This window comes from Mus musculus, chromosome 7 (assembly GCF_000001635.26).
Source record: "Mus musculus strain C57BL/6J chromosome 7, GRCm38.p6 C57BL/6J".
Classification (NCBI taxonomy): domain Eukaryota; kingdom Metazoa; phylum Chordata; class Mammalia; order Rodentia; family Muridae; genus Mus; species Mus musculus.
In genome coordinates, this window is record NC_000073.6 from 13001841 (window position 1) to 13016554 (window position 14714).

General features: G+C 47.9%; 1 protein-coding gene across 4 annotated transcripts, besides 1 other annotated feature; it reads right to left on the reverse strand.

Annotated features, from left to right (window-relative positions):
• Nucleotides 1-3825: 3825 nt before the first annotated feature.
• Nucleotides 3826-8207, reverse strand: Zbtb45 (zinc finger and BTB domain containing 45). 4 transcript variants are annotated; one of them, XM_006539803.2, is made up of 3 exons: nt 7926-8207; nt 5184-6489; nt 3826-4540 (listed from the first exon to the last, which is right to left on the reverse strand). In XM_006539803.2, exons 2-3 carry the CDS (start codon nt 6487-6489, stop codon nt 4284-4286), a joined length of 1563 nt encoding a protein of 520 aa, XP_006539866.1. In that variant the 5' UTR covers nt 7926-8207; the 3' UTR covers nt 3826-4283. The 4 variants fall into 4 exon arrangements, with proteins under 4 accessions (XP_006539866.1, NP_001019870.1, NP_001347762.1 ...); NM_001024699.2 differs by having other exon boundaries at nt 7842-8012; NM_001360833.1 differs by having other exon boundaries at nt 7796-8012.
• Nucleotides 12289-12997: a transcriptional cis regulatory region, noted in NCBI's record as "predicted enhancer Chen2008-1, also known as intergenic|chr7:13599141-13600226 (MGSCv37/mm9 assembly coordinates), targeted for CRISPR interference". NCBI's record gives its function as "positively regulates Slc27a5, Trim28, Ube2m, Zbtb45, Zfp324 and Zfp446 gene expression in mouse ES cells" and the evidence as "EXISTENCE:mutant phenotype evidence [ECO:0000015][PMID:31784727]".

Consider the following 14714-nt stretch of genomic DNA (forward strand, 5'->3'; position numbering starts at 1 on the left):
AGCTGCCTGCAAATCCAAGGCTTATTTTATGGTTAGGTCACCACAACATGAAAAAACCCTATGTTAAAAGGTTACAGCATTTAAAAACTGAGAATCACTAGCTTTAAAATCTGTCACTTGTTACCTAAGGACTATTCAGGCTGACAGAGGCTGACTTAAAGTTATATGCTAACCTCCTGTTTTAACTAGCAGTGTTAAGCTATACGGTGAACTGAGTCATACAACAAAACGTTTGTGTTCTTTAACGATATACCATGTAAGGATCAAGAAAAGTTCCCAGTCTCTTTATGAACTGTATTTATGAGTTAAAAATCTTATCTTGATACTAAAAGAGCTTCAATTCAGAATTTTTTTTTATTATAAACTGCTCAAAGATGAATAAGCTGTTACAGTCAGAACTATATTTGTAGTCCTGCTAAACACTACTGTAATTAATTACAGAAATAAGCCTTATTTAGCCCCCTGGTTCAAGGTATAGCCTAAAGCAAATAATTAAAAATAGACAAGGCTTGTTTAACTCAGACATGCTTGATACTAACCCTCAAAGAGATCTTCTGGCCGGGCGTTGTGGCGCACACCTTTAATCCCAGCACTCGGGAGGCAGAGGCAGGCGGATTTCTGAGTTCGAGGCCAGCCTGGTCTACAAAGTGAGTTCCAGGACAGCCAGGGCTATACAAAGAAACCCTGTCACAAGAGAGAGAGAGAGAGAGAGAGAGAGAGAGAGAGAGAGAGAGATCTTCTGATTAATTAATTAGAAAAAAGATCTGCTGATTATGACATTTAAGATGTTTAAACTTACTATGACAGATGAGAGTTTCAGATCCCAGCAGTGACCCTGACACCCTCACCTCCCAAGGTCTCCAAGAAGATAATGGACAGAGTGACAAAGGGCTCCACCTGGATTGTGGTAACACCACCCGCTGAGAAAGACTCCCCCAGTGCCTTGCCTGCTTTGAGGGCCCAGACTGAACTATGGACAAACAGGACACTTGATTGCCTCAGTTTACTGAGACTAGATGAAGTCAGTCCCTTCCATACTCCTCTTCCACAGGAATGTCTCTGACTGTCCTGATACCCCCTCTGCCTCCATCACCATAGAGACAACTGGGGCCTGGGATGACTGTCTATGTAATGGACTATAGACTAGTCTCTGCCATTTTAATTGATACATAGTCCGTTTAGATAATAATTTAGCCTTCTCAGGTTCCTGATCACATTGACAGTTAAGCTAATTGTAGCTTTGTCAGCTAAGGAACAACAGGCAACCAGCTCCTTCCCCCAAAGTAATCAACCACCTTATTAGTTCATTAGTTAGTTCATTGGTTAATTAAAGCTACTGGGTCTCCTGCTAAGAAAAGGCAGACAGGTTTACCTCGATCACAGGTTTCATATTAAAGGATAAACAGGTTTTAAGTGTGTGTTTCTGGTAAATGATTAGGTTTAAAAACGATTTAAAATTCACGCAAGGATGTAAAAACCTAAATAAGTTCTAAGGGTCTCAAAAACGATTTGTTATAATGAGATTTCGAAGGTTCAGAGTTTTAATAAATGGAGTTCTGATAAACTGGCAGTGTTAATGGACATGGTGGTGCATACCTTTAATCTCAGCGCTCAGAAAGCAGAGACAGGTGGATCTCTGGGAGTTCTGGGCCAGCCCGATCTATAAAGGGAGTCCAGGACAGCCAGGGCTACACAGAGAAACCATGAGAGTTCAAATCCCAGCACCCACATGGTGGCTCACAACATCCATAAGGAGATCTGACGCCCTCTTCTGGTGCATCTGAAGACAGCTACAGTGTACTTATAATAATAATAAATAAATCTTTGGGCCGGAGTGAGTGGGACTAACCAGAGCAAGCAGGGTCTACCGGAGCAACCAGAGGTCCTGAATTCAAATTTCCAGCAACCACATGATGGCTCACAATCATCAGTACAGCTACAGTGTACTCATATACATATAGATAAATAAATAAATCTTTAAAAACAAACAAACAAACAAACAACAACAAAAGAAAACATGGCCACTTAAAGTAAGAGTGGCCCAAGCAGAACACAGCAAATTATAACTTCAGTTTATTGACAGGTAAGTAGACAAAATCGCCATAGAGGGTTGGTATCTGCCCAGCTCTAATCCTGTTAAGCTAACCACCCTGCTCACTACACCAGGATCCCTGGCCCTCCTTTTCCTCCTGCTACTCAGTTTTGCTCATGGTCCTAAGGACCCAAAACAAGCCCTTATGCTGTGAAATAATCAATAGTTTGAATAATGTGAAAAGCCAAGGGAGGGATGTAAGAAGGAACCAGACTGAAGCCATTTTGAATAAAACTTCCATTTTCAACAGGGGTCAAAGTTTATGTTCCCGAGACCTCCCTAGGTAACTGACATCCTGGTTGGTAGAAAGAGACACGGAGACATGTACCTGGGCAACTGACATCCTGGTTGGCAAGTTGAGATGTGAATGCCAAGCAAATTGGCTCACCACAGTTCAATAACCCAAAAGCATCAGCATGAGGAAGTCACCTATCTGTGAATCCTAATTGGTAGAAAAATGTAACTTGCAACAGACATTTGTGGCTTTCAGGCTTAAAAGCTCTGTAACACCAGCACTAGGGAGGCAGAGGCAGGCAGATCTCTGAGTTCGAGGCCAGCCTGGTCTACAGAGTGAGTTCCAGGACAGCCAGGGCTATACAGAGAAACCCTTTCTCGAAAAACCAAAAACCAAAAACCAAAAAAGCTCTGCAACATTCTGGCTGAGGGCAAGAAGGGGAATTGCAGTTCAGCTCCTGAGACCGTATTCCTGATCTATCAGTAGTGGATTTATTACATTTTGTTTTATTTTGCCTTGCTATTTGAGTTGTGCTGAATCTAAGCAGCTCTCATAACGTTGGGACTCGGAGGCTGAGCTATGCTTGTGATGCCCAGCCACAGAGGAACCCTACGGGCCCAGAAGACACACAGGTAGGGCTGGAGCCTGGCCTTGTAGGCTAGAGCCCTTCTTCCCCTAGCACCCGATCCTTACAGTGAGGTATGGACGCATAAGACACGGGCAGGAGACCCGGAGGATAATACTTCCGTGAGCTGAGAGATCTAACATGGGTTTCTTTGACACTAGGTCACTAGGTTATTCAGTTGGCAAGCTGGGTCCTACCCATTTTTGCATCCCACTTATCTAACACAGCCATTCAGTTCACTCTGGGTTCTCTAACACTTAGTGCTTAACATCCAGGGTTCAAAGTCCCTTAAGGCAGCTTGGCCCCCAAGAACCCTCCTGAACATCTCACGAGTAGGTGTCCAACATTCATGGACGTCAAGATGAGGGAGGTGGAGTCTTAAATCTAAAAGGCTTCTGGTTGAAAGGGGACTCCATTCCTGCATTGTAGAAATGTAGCAGCCAACAATGGGACTGCGACTCCCCTGCCCATAGGGCTGAACACTTCAGGACTGTTATATACACAGCCTACCCACCCAAAAATCCAAAAATCCAAGTCTGGGGCTGGTGAGATGGCTCAGTGAGTAAGAGCACCCGACTGCTCTTCCGAAGGTCCAGAGTTCAAATCCCACCAACCACATGGTGGCTCACAACCATCCATAACGAGATCTGACTCCCTCTTCTGGAGTGTCTGAAGACAGCTACAGTGTACTTACATATAACCAATAAATAAATCTAAAAAAAAAAAAAAAAAAAAAAAAAGAAAATCCAAGTCTAGGATATCAAAGCAAATTGTGCCTACCTACTCAGGAAATCTCAGGTCACCGCAAAAGTGCAAGTCAGGAACGTAGGGACCAAGCCCCAAGCCCACAGCCCAGAAAGCCTACGAGGCATGTACTGGCCCAATGTCCTTTATTAGATTGGAATCCTAAAATCCCTAGGGAGGTCCATCTGGGCCTCCATAGGTGCCCAATGAGGGAAGGGTGGCTCCAGACTTTGGGGGGTGAGGTCAGAGAATTCTAGCCCAGCACAGGGGCAGAGGACAATTCTAGACACCATACCTGGCGGGGGGTGAGTCACAAATCCAGCATCAGGTTCCAAGAATGTGTTTGCCCAGCTCAATCTGGAAATGGTCTCTGAGGTGGCAGGGGCCCTAAGCATCTCGCTGTCCCATAGAGAGAAGCTAAGCAAGTGTAGGAGAGAAATAGGGTTCTGGGTCCCAAGTCCACAGGGAAAACAGGTTCAGCTTGGGGAAAGGGAAGGGTCCGTACTCCAGAGCAGAAGCCATCTGGTGGAGTGAACCTAGTCCAAGTCCTAGACTGCAGCAGCCGGCAGTGTGAAGCTGGCTCCCGATCAAGGTGCAGGGTGAGCTGCAAGGTGTCGCTCCAGCAGTGCACGGTGTGAGAAAACTTTCCCACAGGCAGGGCAGGGCGCACGCTCAGGCCTATGTGTGCGCATGTGCACGTTGAGGGAGCTCTTCTGAGTGAAGCGCTTGGCACACACTGCACACTGGAAGGCTCGCACGCCAGTGTGTGTGACCATATGCTTGAGCAGGTAATCGCGTAGCGAGAAGGATCGCCAACACACAGCGCACTGATGTGGCTTCTCCCCTACAGATGACAAAGCAAACCACATATTAGTCTGGCTTGCTCTCCCTGGAGTCTGTCCTGTAGGGACTCCTCTATTCTCCCCTCCTGGGTCAGGTCAGAAAGCTTTTGCTTGTTAACGAAACCACCCTGGAATCCCGCTCTGCAGGGAATCCCTCTCCGGCACCCACATCACCATTTAACTATGCCATCGTCTACCAGGGACCCTAAAAAAAGAACCCTGTCTGGAACGCCACCCGCTGCCCATTCGGGCTACACACACAGATCTTGCCCAACTCGCACCACATTCTTCTATTCAGACCCATATTGTGAGCCACTTTTATGGGAAATAATCCCAGCTTCCTTCACGTCAAACCTCTTCCGGCGGCTCCCACTGTGGAAGCTGGCCAGTTTCCTACCAACACTTCCTTTAACCTGGCCACCCCAGGCTGAGTCTAGCTTTCCAAAGGCCTTGAAGGCTTTTTTGGAAAGGCAGGCTCCCGCTTCCCAATCAACCCCTTTCCAGGAAGAAGCCAAAACTCTAGGCTTTTAGGGTTAACTCAAAACAAAGCTTCTCAAGTGCCCAATCCCAGGCAGGAACCAAACCGCCCGTGATTAAGGATCTCGTAAATCTGTGCGAGAAAAGGCGATTTCCTTTCCCACTCACCAGAGTGGATGAACATGTGCTTGGTGTAGTTTTTCCGCGAGCTGAACGTCTTGCGGCAGTGGCTACACTCATAGGCGGGTTGCTCAGCACCTTGGCCACCCGGGGCGCGCACAGGAGTGCCAGAGATGGCTGTGGCCTGAGCGGCAGGGGCCGCTGGCACCGCCTGCGTTTCTCCCAGCTGAGCACTGGGGGCTGCATCTGGCTGGAGCGTGGGGTAGAAGGTGGGCGGGGGTGCAGGGGCTGGCCCAGATGGAGTAGGAGGTGTTGGCGCTGGGGGGCCGGGAGCACCCAAGTGAAAGGGAAAGAGAGCCACGGGGGGCCCTGGGGTCTTCACACCTGTTGGGCGAGGCCCAGCCAGGGCACAGTCGGGTGGAGCAGACGTTTCCACCGGACAACTTTCTGGCCCTCCGCTGCTTTCCTCATGCCAAGCGGACACATAACTATCTGGGAACACATCTTCAGTGACCCCAGTCCCCCGAAGGAAATCTCTCCCGGCACCACCATAATCAGTGATGCCAGTGGATGCAGGGGGATCCTCTCGAGCGCTGTCAGCTGCAGTGGTAAGGAAGCCCCCTGCACAGTCGGGGAAGGCAGGGGGAGCCTGGCCCTCACCCGGGCCGCCGCCGCCTCCTTCACCTTCTTCAGCGTCGGTTTCTTCATCCGTTTCCTCATCGTCATCCTCTTCACCTCTGTCTTCAGGCGCGGCAGTCAGCGCTGGCTCCGCATCAGGCCCCTCAGCCTTGATGGGTGCTGGGGGTGCAGGTAGCTGAAGACGCGCGGGCTGGCGCTGCTTGCGGCTGTGCGCGGCGTTGGGATGACCCGGGGGGCGGGCGGCCAGCAAGTGGCGCAGACGGTGGCGCAGCTGCGCGGGTGCTAGTGGAGGGGGCACGGGTGGTGGCAGAGGCGCAGGCGCCGGGGTGTTGGGGACACGGGCACGAGCGATGATCTGTGTGCACTCGTCAATGACGGTCTGGATGCGAAGCACCGACGCTGCAGTGAGTACCTGCAGCGCTTCGCCCTGTGCCACCACCAACGAGCCGCTGTAAAGGAACTCGACCAGCTGGCGCACTGTCTGCGCAGGCACCACTGGTGGCACACGAATCTCTGAGTGGCCGAGCAGCAGTTTATCCTGAAAGAAGGGTGAGCCAGCGGCCAGCACACAGCGGTGAGCACGCAGAGAAGCCTCACGGATGCGCACGGTCACATCACAGAAGTGACCGCCTAGCCTCTGCCCATTGAGGGTCTCCAGTAGTGAGCGCGAAAAGTTCTGTAGGTGGATGTGGTGCACTGCCTCTGTGGCTGCCATCTGCAAGAGGAGGAGACAATGCGGATGGCTGTTTTCTTTTCTAGTCTACCCTAGTCAGATTTCCATATCCTAGTACCACGAAGGCCCCAAGCAGATCTATGACTACCTCAAGAACCAGGTCCCATTAACTACTGTTATGTGGAGGTTTTCAGAAGGGTGGGGAGGCAACTTGCCTCCTGGCCGAATCATTTAGGAACACCCCTTGAGGCTGAGGATTTGTGCCTGCCATACCCAAGGGAAGCAAATAAACAGTACATATAACAAGGCCTTTGCAACCTTGTTTCTTCTTTGCATCACCTGAGAGGTGCTAACTTTGGGCTTTGAAAATGCACCAGTGATGTGAAAGGCCAGCAAGCTGAAATTCAGTGTTGTTTAGCAATCCCCATAGTTCTTATGAACCCGAGACTATCATCCTGGCACTAATCATACTGAGGGAAGACAGATTCTTCCATCACACACACACACACACACACACACACACACACACACGCACACGCACACACACACACACACACACACACACACACACGCCCTCCGCAAAGGAGCTGGGAATCAGAATTGTCAGTTAACCCATCAAGCAAATATCTCCAGGTCTCTGGGCCTGTTTCCTTATTCAGCAAACAAGGGTGTTTCCCTTGGATCAGATTGCATACACTGCTCTAAGGGAAGAGAATCAAGATTCAGGATTCGCCCTGACCACCAGCCTGTCTCTCTAGGACAGACCCAGAGCAGGGCCCCATTTAATCCTGCCCCTTACAAAAGGACTACTGAGATCTCAGACTCAACGATTCTAGATCCTTAACACAAAAACACCCTTCCCTTTCTCTCGGAGTATTGCACACATTGTGTCAGTTACCACTGGCCTGGCCTACTGGAAGTCGCCATGCAGGGTCCCTTCCACACTCCCACCTCCAGGCCTTTCCCTCACGTGGCCGCCAGAGGGAGCCTGCGAACCGGGTTTATCTGGGACCTCTATGATGATGAATTAATTCTTCAAACCCACCAAGGCTTTGAACCTGTCTCTGCCAAGCGGCCTCCTTTTTCAAATAATATGCCAACCCATAACTCTTCCTCAACCCCATCCATACCCTACTTCTCGAACGCCCGGACTCCTCAGATGCAGCAGAACCTTCCTGAATGCCTCAGAACAAAGGCACACTCTCCCACATCTCCTACAGCATTCTCGCTACAACTCCCTCACCCATGCCATGCACCTTGTTCCATCAGCCTGTCTCACTCCCACCCTATCTATGCCAGAGTCCCCTTCAGGCCCGCTACATCTACCCCCAGTTTCCCGCCTCCGCACCCTGCCCCGATCCTGCAGCGCCCTCTTGTGTTCGCAACGTGCACACCGATCCTCACGCAGGCGTGCCGCTCCTGGCACGCCCCAGCCTTCTCTGGGACTCTGAGGCAGGGGGATGCCCGCTCGACCCCACCTCCGACTCCTCAGGCAGCAGGTCCTGCAGGTCCTCCTGCTTGTCAACTTGAAGGCCGCACTTCCGGGCGCTGAAGCGGAACAGATAGCCTCGGCACAGGCGGAACGATAGTCGGGAGCACGTTTCCGGTGTTCCTCTTTAGACTAGGCAGTCGTTGAGCAGAACTTCCGGTCTGGTCCGCGCCACAACCAAAATCGCAGAAGCTGGGGACCGAAGAGCTGGGGATCAGTAGGCAGAAGGAGCAGGAGTCCGTCGTCTCCAGGCTGATCCGAGCGAGCTGTCAATCACTCCTCGGGCCACGCCCTCAGTACTCTCAGCGGGTCTGGAGAGGGCGCTGGATGGAATCCAGAGGCTTTTTTTTTTTCTCCCAGGTGGCTTTTCTCTTACACGGGAAAAGTTTCTCTCTCTCTCTCTCTCTCTCTCTCTCTCGATTTATTTATTTTCTATTTATTTTATGCGAGTACATTATTAACTCTCTTCAGACACACCAGAAGAGGGCATCAGCTCCCATTACCGATGGCAGTGAACCGCTGAGCCATCTCTTCAGCCCCGAGAAGTTTCTCTTGAGTCACTTCTGCTCGCACCCCAGATGAAGAAGCTTTGCAGAGCTTCCCTGCAGTCATCTAAAGAACACAGGCCCACCTTCCCAAGGAAGCCTCCTCATTCGGTGCTCCCACCTCACCCCACCCAGACTCTCGGGAATTCGCTGCTCTATAAATGAATGGTTGAAGAACCCCAGCTTGGCCACAGATCAGAATAGAATGTAGGACACGAAGTGGGCTCGGAAGTAGTCAGATACCAAGGAGCAGGGACTAAGTGCGTAGAGGGAGAGAACAGCCAGAGAGTTGTCCAAGCGGGGCTCCTACGTGGTCCTTTTGTTGTCCAAGACACCCATGAACCAAACCTCTCAAGTGGTGGGTTGGCCTTCCCTTCCCCTCTGTTCTTGGGGCAATCAATCAACCACTATGTAAGGCAAAAGAGAGGCATAGAGCTCTGGGCCTCCGTGTGAATGGTACTGAGGAATCTAGTGGGTGGTGCCGCATGAGGAAGATGTCAGGATGTTTTGTTCCCCATCCTGGACCCATGCTGGGTAGCTGTGTTGTATGTGTGTTTGAAAGTCTGGGGAAGCCAGGCGGTGGTGGCGTATGCCTATAATCCCAGCACTTGGGAGGCAAAGGCAGGAGGATCTCTGAGTTCGAGGCCAGCCTGGTCTACAAAGTGAGAGTTCCAGGATAGCCAAGACTATACAGAGAAACCCTGTCTCGAAAAACCAAAAAAAAAAAAAAAAAACAAAAAAAAAAACCTCAGAGGTTGAGGCAGGAGCGTCAGAAGTTCAAGGTCACCCCCCAGATATCAGAGTTGAGCCCAATCTGGGTTACATAGGATGCTATAGGAGGGGGGGGACCCTCAAAATTTAACAGCTAGGAATGCTTGTAATCCTATTACTTGAGAGGGAGAAGCTGGACGAATGGGAGTTTAAGACAGCCTCAACCATAAGAACCTGCTTAGCAAAACAAAACAAAAACAATAAAAAACACCCAAGTAAATGAGCTGGGACAATTGCTTGCATGCATGAGATCCTGGGTTGAAATAATTAATAGCAGGCTAGAGAGATGGCTCAGCAGTTAAGAGCACTGACTGCTCTTCCAGAGGTCCTGAGTTCAACTCCCAGCAACCACATGGTGGCTCACAACCATCTGTAATGGGGTCTGATGCCTTCTTCTGGTGTGTCTGAAGACAGCTACTGTATACTCATATATACATTAAGGAAATAAATCTTTTTAAAAAGAGAGAGACAGAGGGGAAGGAAGGAAGGAAGGAAGGAAGGAAGGAAGGATGGATTAACAGCAAAATGACAAGCATAATGGTCTGGCACCTTTATCTCTTAAGATTCTTAGCCCAAGAAAGAGATCTTGCGGGCTGGAGAGATGGTTCAATGGGTAAGAGCACCTACTGCTCTTCCGAAGATCCTGAGTTCAGATCCCAGCAACCACATGGTGGCTCACAACCATCCCTAATGAGATCCGATGTCCTCTTCTGGTGCATCTGAGGACAGCTACAGTGTACTTAGATATAATGATAAATACATCTTTTTTAAAAAGAAAGATAGATAGAAAGAGACTTTGCCTTCGCCCGCTAAATCACTCCCTTCACACTGGACAGCCTTTCTCTTTGCTCATTTCTCCTCAGCAAATGGACCCTTCTCTGTGCCCATGTGGTTCCCTCACATTTTTTTTTTCCTTTTTTTTTTTTCTGGTTTTTCGAGACAGGGTTTCTCTGTATAGCCCTGGCTGTCCTGGAACTCACTTTGTAGACCAGGCTGGCCTCGAACTCAGAAATCCACCTGCCTCTGCCTCCCAAGTGCTGGGATTAAGGCTTGCGCCACCATGCCCAGCTTCCCTCACCTTCTTATTAGATTGCTATGCCACCAGGCTCTCCTTATCTTGAGGCTTCTTAATCTTCTGTCATGTAAATTGTATCCTCCATCTTGGAGCCTCCTATAGTAACACACAGGCACAGCCCTATCCTGGGCTGCCTTTGAGCTTTACATTATAGGCCTATAAGCATCATCAAGTTAATCTGAGAAGAAGGAGTTCGAAATCTAAAACCATCCTCCCAAATCTACCCAGGGTGGCACATGCCTTTAACCCCAGCACTCCTGAGCAGAGGTGGGCAGATCACTGTGAGTTCCAGGCCACTCTAGTCTACCTGGTCTACAGCCTTCTAGAACAGCCCGGGCTACACAAAGAAATCCTGTTTCGGAAAAACAAAAACAAACAAAACCAAAAAAAATTCAAAAGGGGCTGGAGAAAATTCCCTCAGGGCTGAGACCTTGGTGGCTTTTTAGATTGATTTGTGCTGTGGGCTTTTTGTTGTCTGTTTCTTGGGTTTGTTTGGTCGTTTTGTTTTGTTTTGATTTGAAATTTACCCTAATTTATTTATTTTTAAGTCAGGGTCTCACTATGTAGTCCTTGCTGCCCTGGAACTTGTGTAGAACCTGTATGCTTTTCCTTATTTCATGCAGTATAGGAGATCCCAATTTAGGATCATCTCCAGCCCTCAGAAAAACTAATACCTGAAATGAGTATCCTTGCACCTCACAGTGGCAGGCAAACTTTATGTGAAAGTGCCAGAGAAAAGTTCACTGTTGGTCATCGGGTTGCCGGCAAATCTAGCTCTACGCAGCTGTATGCCTGAGGTGCCGGCTTTCCTGCTTGTTGACTAGGGTGCACGTCATGTTTCTGCCCCCTCATTCTGTCACATGCCTAACCCTTTCTAAGCTTCTGGATCCTTCTACTTTAAGTATCTGCCTCTAAGAATTCCTTTTATTACTCTGGAGTTACCCAAACAATCCAGGATCATCCATTAGAAACAAACAAGGCCGGGCTTGGTGGCACACACCTTTAATCCCAGCGCTCTGGAGGCAGAGGCAGGTGGATTTCTGAGTTCGAGGCCAGCCTGGTCTACAGAGTGAGTTCCAGGACAGCCAGGGCTACACAGAGAAACCCTGTATCGAAAAACCAAAAAAAAAAAAAAAAAAAAAAAGGTCATAGCCTTGAGAAAACATTCAGGTTTCTTTGAAAGACCTTATCACAGTGGTTATGGAGGCATTTTGGAAAAGTGGAGGACTATTTGAAGGATCTATTTGAAGAAATTTTAAAAATTTTTAATTATACTTATTTACTCTGTGTGTACGTGTAATCTGAGCATGGAAGCGCACAGCCGCAGGGCAGCTTGCTGGGGGCAGTTCTTTCTCTTTACCATGTAACCATGTGGGCAGGGACATTGAACGTAAGCCTAGTGGCTACTGAGCCAACTCTCTGGCCCTCAACATGTTTCATCAGACTACACAGCCTGCAAATATTTTTAAAGTTTTAGGCCCTGGAGGGGAAGGAAGAGGCAGACAGCATGGCTCCGTTACTAAAGGGAAAAAGTTACAGTGACCAGTCCTGCAAAAATATTTAAAAAAAGAAAAAAAAAATTAAAGCGGTAGAAGCACAGAGATCTCCCTCTTTTGGGTAAATCAGGTCTTCCTTTTCCAGTACCTTCAAAGTGGGTAACGCTAGCCAGCATCTTAACCTCCTCTTGCATTATGAAGCTAGTGTCATCTAAGGTAACCCACTGGGACAGGTACAATCCAGGGCAAAGTCCAAAACTCAGGTCCTGTGTTTACAAAACAAGCTACACCCTAGTGGGCCTACACTGTCCCCAGAATACCTTATTCTTTTTGTTTCCATTTCACCGGGGAACTTACACTTAAAATACCCCATGGAAACTGCTTCCTGATCCAAGACAGATTGGAGGCTGTTACAACCCCTGGCAAGATAAAGTAGAGCGAACAAGTAGGGCCAGTTTAGGAAGGGGAGGGAATGGGAGCTCCTGAGTTGGGGAAGGGCAGTTTACAACCCCAGAAGAGCCTCTAGAACTGCAGTTTAAGGTAAGAACCAAAGGAGACCCATGGATGTCTATGGAAGTAGTAGAAATAGGAAACAGCTCAGGTCCTACTCTCTCCAAGATTTTCTAGAAGAAATAATAGCAACCAGACAGAAGTTAAAGGGGGGTGGAGTTGAGGAATGCTTGCCGGAGGAGATAAGTGTTTAGGAGCAGCTTTCATATGTAAAAACATTCCTGTAGCCCTGGGCAAGGTCTGCAATTGAAGGAAGGGCCCTTCCTTAATTACCTCTCAAGGCGTCCACACTACCTCAGAATCTGGATCTGCGGGTGGGGGTAGGGGTGTGGCATTCTCACCCACTGTAGATAACGGGTCTAGCCTTTGCACCATTGGCTTTCCATTCCTGCAAGCTCCAGCTAGGAAGGTTTCCCCACTTACTGGAATGTGACCTTACCCCCTGCTGTTTAAACCATCCTCCGCATCCTTAGTGTCTCTGATTCTCGCTAATCTAAAGTCACCTTGAAGTAATGGTTTTGGGCAGTACTTAGATGTGGAGTTAGACAATATAAGGTCTTGGTATCTACTCTCTTAGTCCCTGTCACCTTCCCTTGGGCTCCTGATCCTCCAAAACATGAAAAGTTCCTTTTAATTAGAAAAAATTTCAAAAGAGAAAATTACCTAATAAAAAATTTTAAAAAAATTAAAAATTTCTATTGTCGGGGTGGTGGTGAAATGGAGGTTGGGGAGTGAGGTGGTGATGCAAATGTTTAGTGCCAGCACTTGGGTTGGCAGGCCTTAGGCAGATCTCTGAGTTTGAGGCCAGGTCTACGGAGCTAATTGCAGGACAGCCAGGGCTACACAGAGAAACCCTGTCTCAGAAGAGAAAAAAAAATGTAAATAAAAAAGATGAAAAACAAATCCATGATTAATCTATAAGGATTTGCCTGCATCTGTGTTTGTGCAAGCTTGGAGGCCAGAAGAGTGTACAGAACCCCCTGCAACTGGAGTTACAGATATGGCCAACACATGCAGGAGCTTGTAATTGAACACCAGTTCTCTAGAAAAGCAGCCAGTATCTTACCCACTGAACCACCTGTCCTGAAACTAAGACATGTAGTATATGTACTGTTGAGTGTTGAACCCAAGGCCTCATGCAAGTGTGTGTGTGTATTATATGTATTTTTATATCAATTTATTTGTTGTAATAGGCCACACATGCCATTGAGTGCTTGTGGAGATCAGAGGGTGTTTTGGGCCACTGATTTTCTCTTGGATTCTGGGACTCAATTTAGGTCATCAAGTTCAGTAACTAGACAGCTGGTCTTTTTTTTTTTTTTTTTAAAGCTTTATTTATTATATGTAAGTACACTGTAGCTGTCTTCAGACACTCCAGAAGAGGGAGTCAGCTCTAGTTTCGGATGGTTGTGAGCCACCATGTGGTTGCTGGGATTTGAACTCAGGACCTTTGGAAGAGCAGTCAGCACTCTTAACCGTTGAGCCATCATCTCTCCAGACTCTTTTTCTTTTTCTTTTTTTTTTTAATACTTTTTTTTAAAAACAATTTTGTGAGCTTTTTTTTTAAAGATTTATTTTATTAATATATGTAAGCACACTGTAGCTGTCTTCAGATACTCCAGAAGAGGGAGTCAGATCTTGTTGCAGATGGTTGTGAGCCACCATGTGGTTGCTGGGATTTGAACTTTGGACCTTCGGAAGAGCAGTCGGGTGCTCTTACCCACTGAGCCATCTCACCAGCCCTTAATACTTTTTTTAAAAAATTTATTTATTTATTATATGTAAGTACACTGTAGCTGTCCTCAGACACTCCAGAAGAGGGAGTCAGACCTCGTTAGGGATGGTTGTGAGCCACCATGTGGTTGCTGGGATTTGAACTCCTAACCTTTGGAAGAGCAGTCGGGTGCTCTTACCCACTGAGCCATCTCACCAGCCCCCCTTTTTCTTTTTTCTTTTTCCTTTTAAAGATTTATTTATTTTATATATGTGAGTACACTGTATCTGTCTTCAGATACCAGAAGAGGGCATCAGAACCCATTACAGATGGTTGTAAACCACCATGTGGTTGCTGGGAAATGAACTCAGGACCTCTGGAAGAGCAGTCAGTGCTCTTAACCACTGAGCCATCTCTCCAGTCCCCCCCCCCTTTTTTTTTTTTTTTTTTAATACAAAGATCAGGGCTGGGCTGTGGTGCGCATGCCTTTAATCTCAACACTTAAGAGGCAGTTAGGTGGATTTCAGTGTGTTGTAAGCCAGCCTGATCTACAGAGTGAGTTCTGGGACAATGGGACCGTTAGGGCTACACACAAAGAACCTCTATCTCAAAAAAACCAAAAACAAAACAAAGACTAGGAACTTGGGTGTACAGGCTGACCTTGCAA